Source organism: Echinops telfairi, unplaced genomic scaffold (assembly GCF_000313985.2).
Source record: "Echinops telfairi isolate 266 unplaced genomic scaffold, ASM31398v2 ScPeMD7_7469;HRSCAF=8507_0, whole genome shotgun sequence".
NCBI lineage: Eukaryota > Metazoa > Chordata > Mammalia > Afrosoricida > Tenrecidae > Echinops > Echinops telfairi.
In genome coordinates this window covers 50476716-50478639 of record NW_022111372.1, presented here as the reverse complement: position 1 = coordinate 50478639, position 1924 = coordinate 50476716, and the positions used below count along the sequence as shown (strand labels likewise).

Below are 1924 nucleotides of genomic sequence, written 5' to 3'. Positions count from 1 at the left end.
CAACATTAATAAATAATCCCCACCTGTCTGCAGCTCTGTGGAAACAGCAAATGTTTTGGAGTCAGGTAAGCTTAGTTTTTCTTCATTTGTTCTTTTTAAAATGTATTTAAATAAAATAAATAGGAGCCACTTTATTGACTTACTGTGAAAGTTATAAATAAAGCACCCAGCACAGTGATTCACACATAATGTTAGGCACTCAGCTATTACTGCTATTGCTATCTCAGGCACATATGATTAGATGCTATAGATGTAAACATGAATGAAGGCAAGTACCTGCCTTCAAATATCTCACAGGCTAACCAAGGAGATAGAAATGTCTCGCCCAAAAAACACATCAAAAAACCTGCAGTAAAATGTTGTAAACCCAGTGCTAGAAGAATGTCCAAATTATAGGGGGGGTCTCCAGGGGGTAAGCAATCACTTCTGCTAAACTGGACTGGGGAAGGCAGCCCCAAATGTAGACTCTTAAGATCTGTGCTCCAAGACAAAGGTTTTAACCGAGTGGCCAGCTGTTCTACTGCACTGCTGGCAATGTCTTTACTTTGGGGAAGCCCTCCTTTAGAATGCTGCAACCCACAGCCCAAGGAAACCTTCTACATCTTCTGCTTTGCCCAGCTTTTTGCAGTGCACTTTCCCCATCATTACAGAACAAAATAGCACACCGCTTCCCCAAAGCACCAAACACCACTCTAAACTCATAGAAAACAGAAATCTAAAAACAGAAGTGGGGTTTTTTTATTTTGTGTTTTTAAGGGCATTGAGAAGTCATCTGCACTGACATGAACTGGAATAAGAAAAAGAAATTCAGGCATCCAAGCAATGAGGTGATTGGCAGGCCAAAGAAACACAGGCTAAGACAAGAACTGGTCTCTTTGTCCCATCCAAGCAACAGTCTGTACAACAAGAGCCCCATGAATGCAGCACACCTACTTACTTTTCAGTATCTGGAGAAGTCTGGCCAGCTGTCCCATTATCAGTCTTGTTCTTGCTCTTGGCCTCTTTTTGTCTCCGAGTCAATACTTCAACCACCACAACAAAAGAAGAACTGTTAGCTGGCAACAGACTTTGAGTATAAAAGACAAAATAAAGTTTAAAATCCTACTCCACTGAGGAAAGTGCACTGTCTATATAGAACATAACATCTGTAACATGCATACTAAAATGCTACCTCCCACCCCACTCTACGCACTTTCCTCTTATTTACTAAACCAAGAGATCTAAAGACCCAGCCCATACCAAGGAAGGTTCTGTGTAGTACCACAATACGCAGGGAGAGATTTACACTTCCCCAACAAGAATCTATGTGACACACAAACCAATGAACGATCTAAGAATACACATAATAAGGATAGCCACATGTGAGTGCCTACATCACCTCTGATCTTTACAAACTCTTACAAAATGCTCCATTTACAAGTGAGGAAATCTTGACTTGGAAGGGCTAATACAACGAGTTCTTCCCATAATACTGAGACTACATTCTTTTTTTTTCTTTTAATCATTTTATTGGGGGCTCTTACAACATTCCATACATAAGTTGTGTCAAGCATATTTGTACATATGTTGCCATCATCATTTCCAAAACATTTTCTACTTGAGCCCTTGGTATAAGTGCCTTTTTTCTTCCCCCTCCCCCTCCCACCCTCGTGAATCCTTGATCGATTATACATTATTATTTCGTATTTTGTCCTGAAACTACATTATTCTAATTCTAGTGTTATTGATGGCTTTAGCCCAGGTAGAATGCAAATACTTTGTTTCACACCAAAAGGCATCTGTTTATAAAACACAGACTCTTAAGGATCTTAACCCAATACCGTCGAAGCATGCAACCCCACAGGAAATTGTAGAACTGTTTTAAGTGTTTCCAGGACTGTAAATCTCTATGAGATTGTTTCATCTTTCTGCCATGGAGCGGCTG

At 40.1% G+C, this 1924-nt stretch overlaps 1 protein-coding gene across 1 annotated transcript in view; it reads right to left on the bottom strand.

Annotated features, from left to right (window-relative positions):
• Positions 1 to 1924, bottom strand: part of UIMC1 (ubiquitin interaction motif containing 1) — a 92683-nt gene that overhangs the window by 4599 nt on the left and 86160 nt on the right. The window contains exon 9 of the mRNA XM_045284687.1: positions 938 to 1022. Within this exon, the coding sequence (XP_045140622.1) occupies positions 938 to 1022 (85 nt within the window). The remainder of the gene's footprint in view (positions 1 to 937; positions 1023 to 1924) is intronic.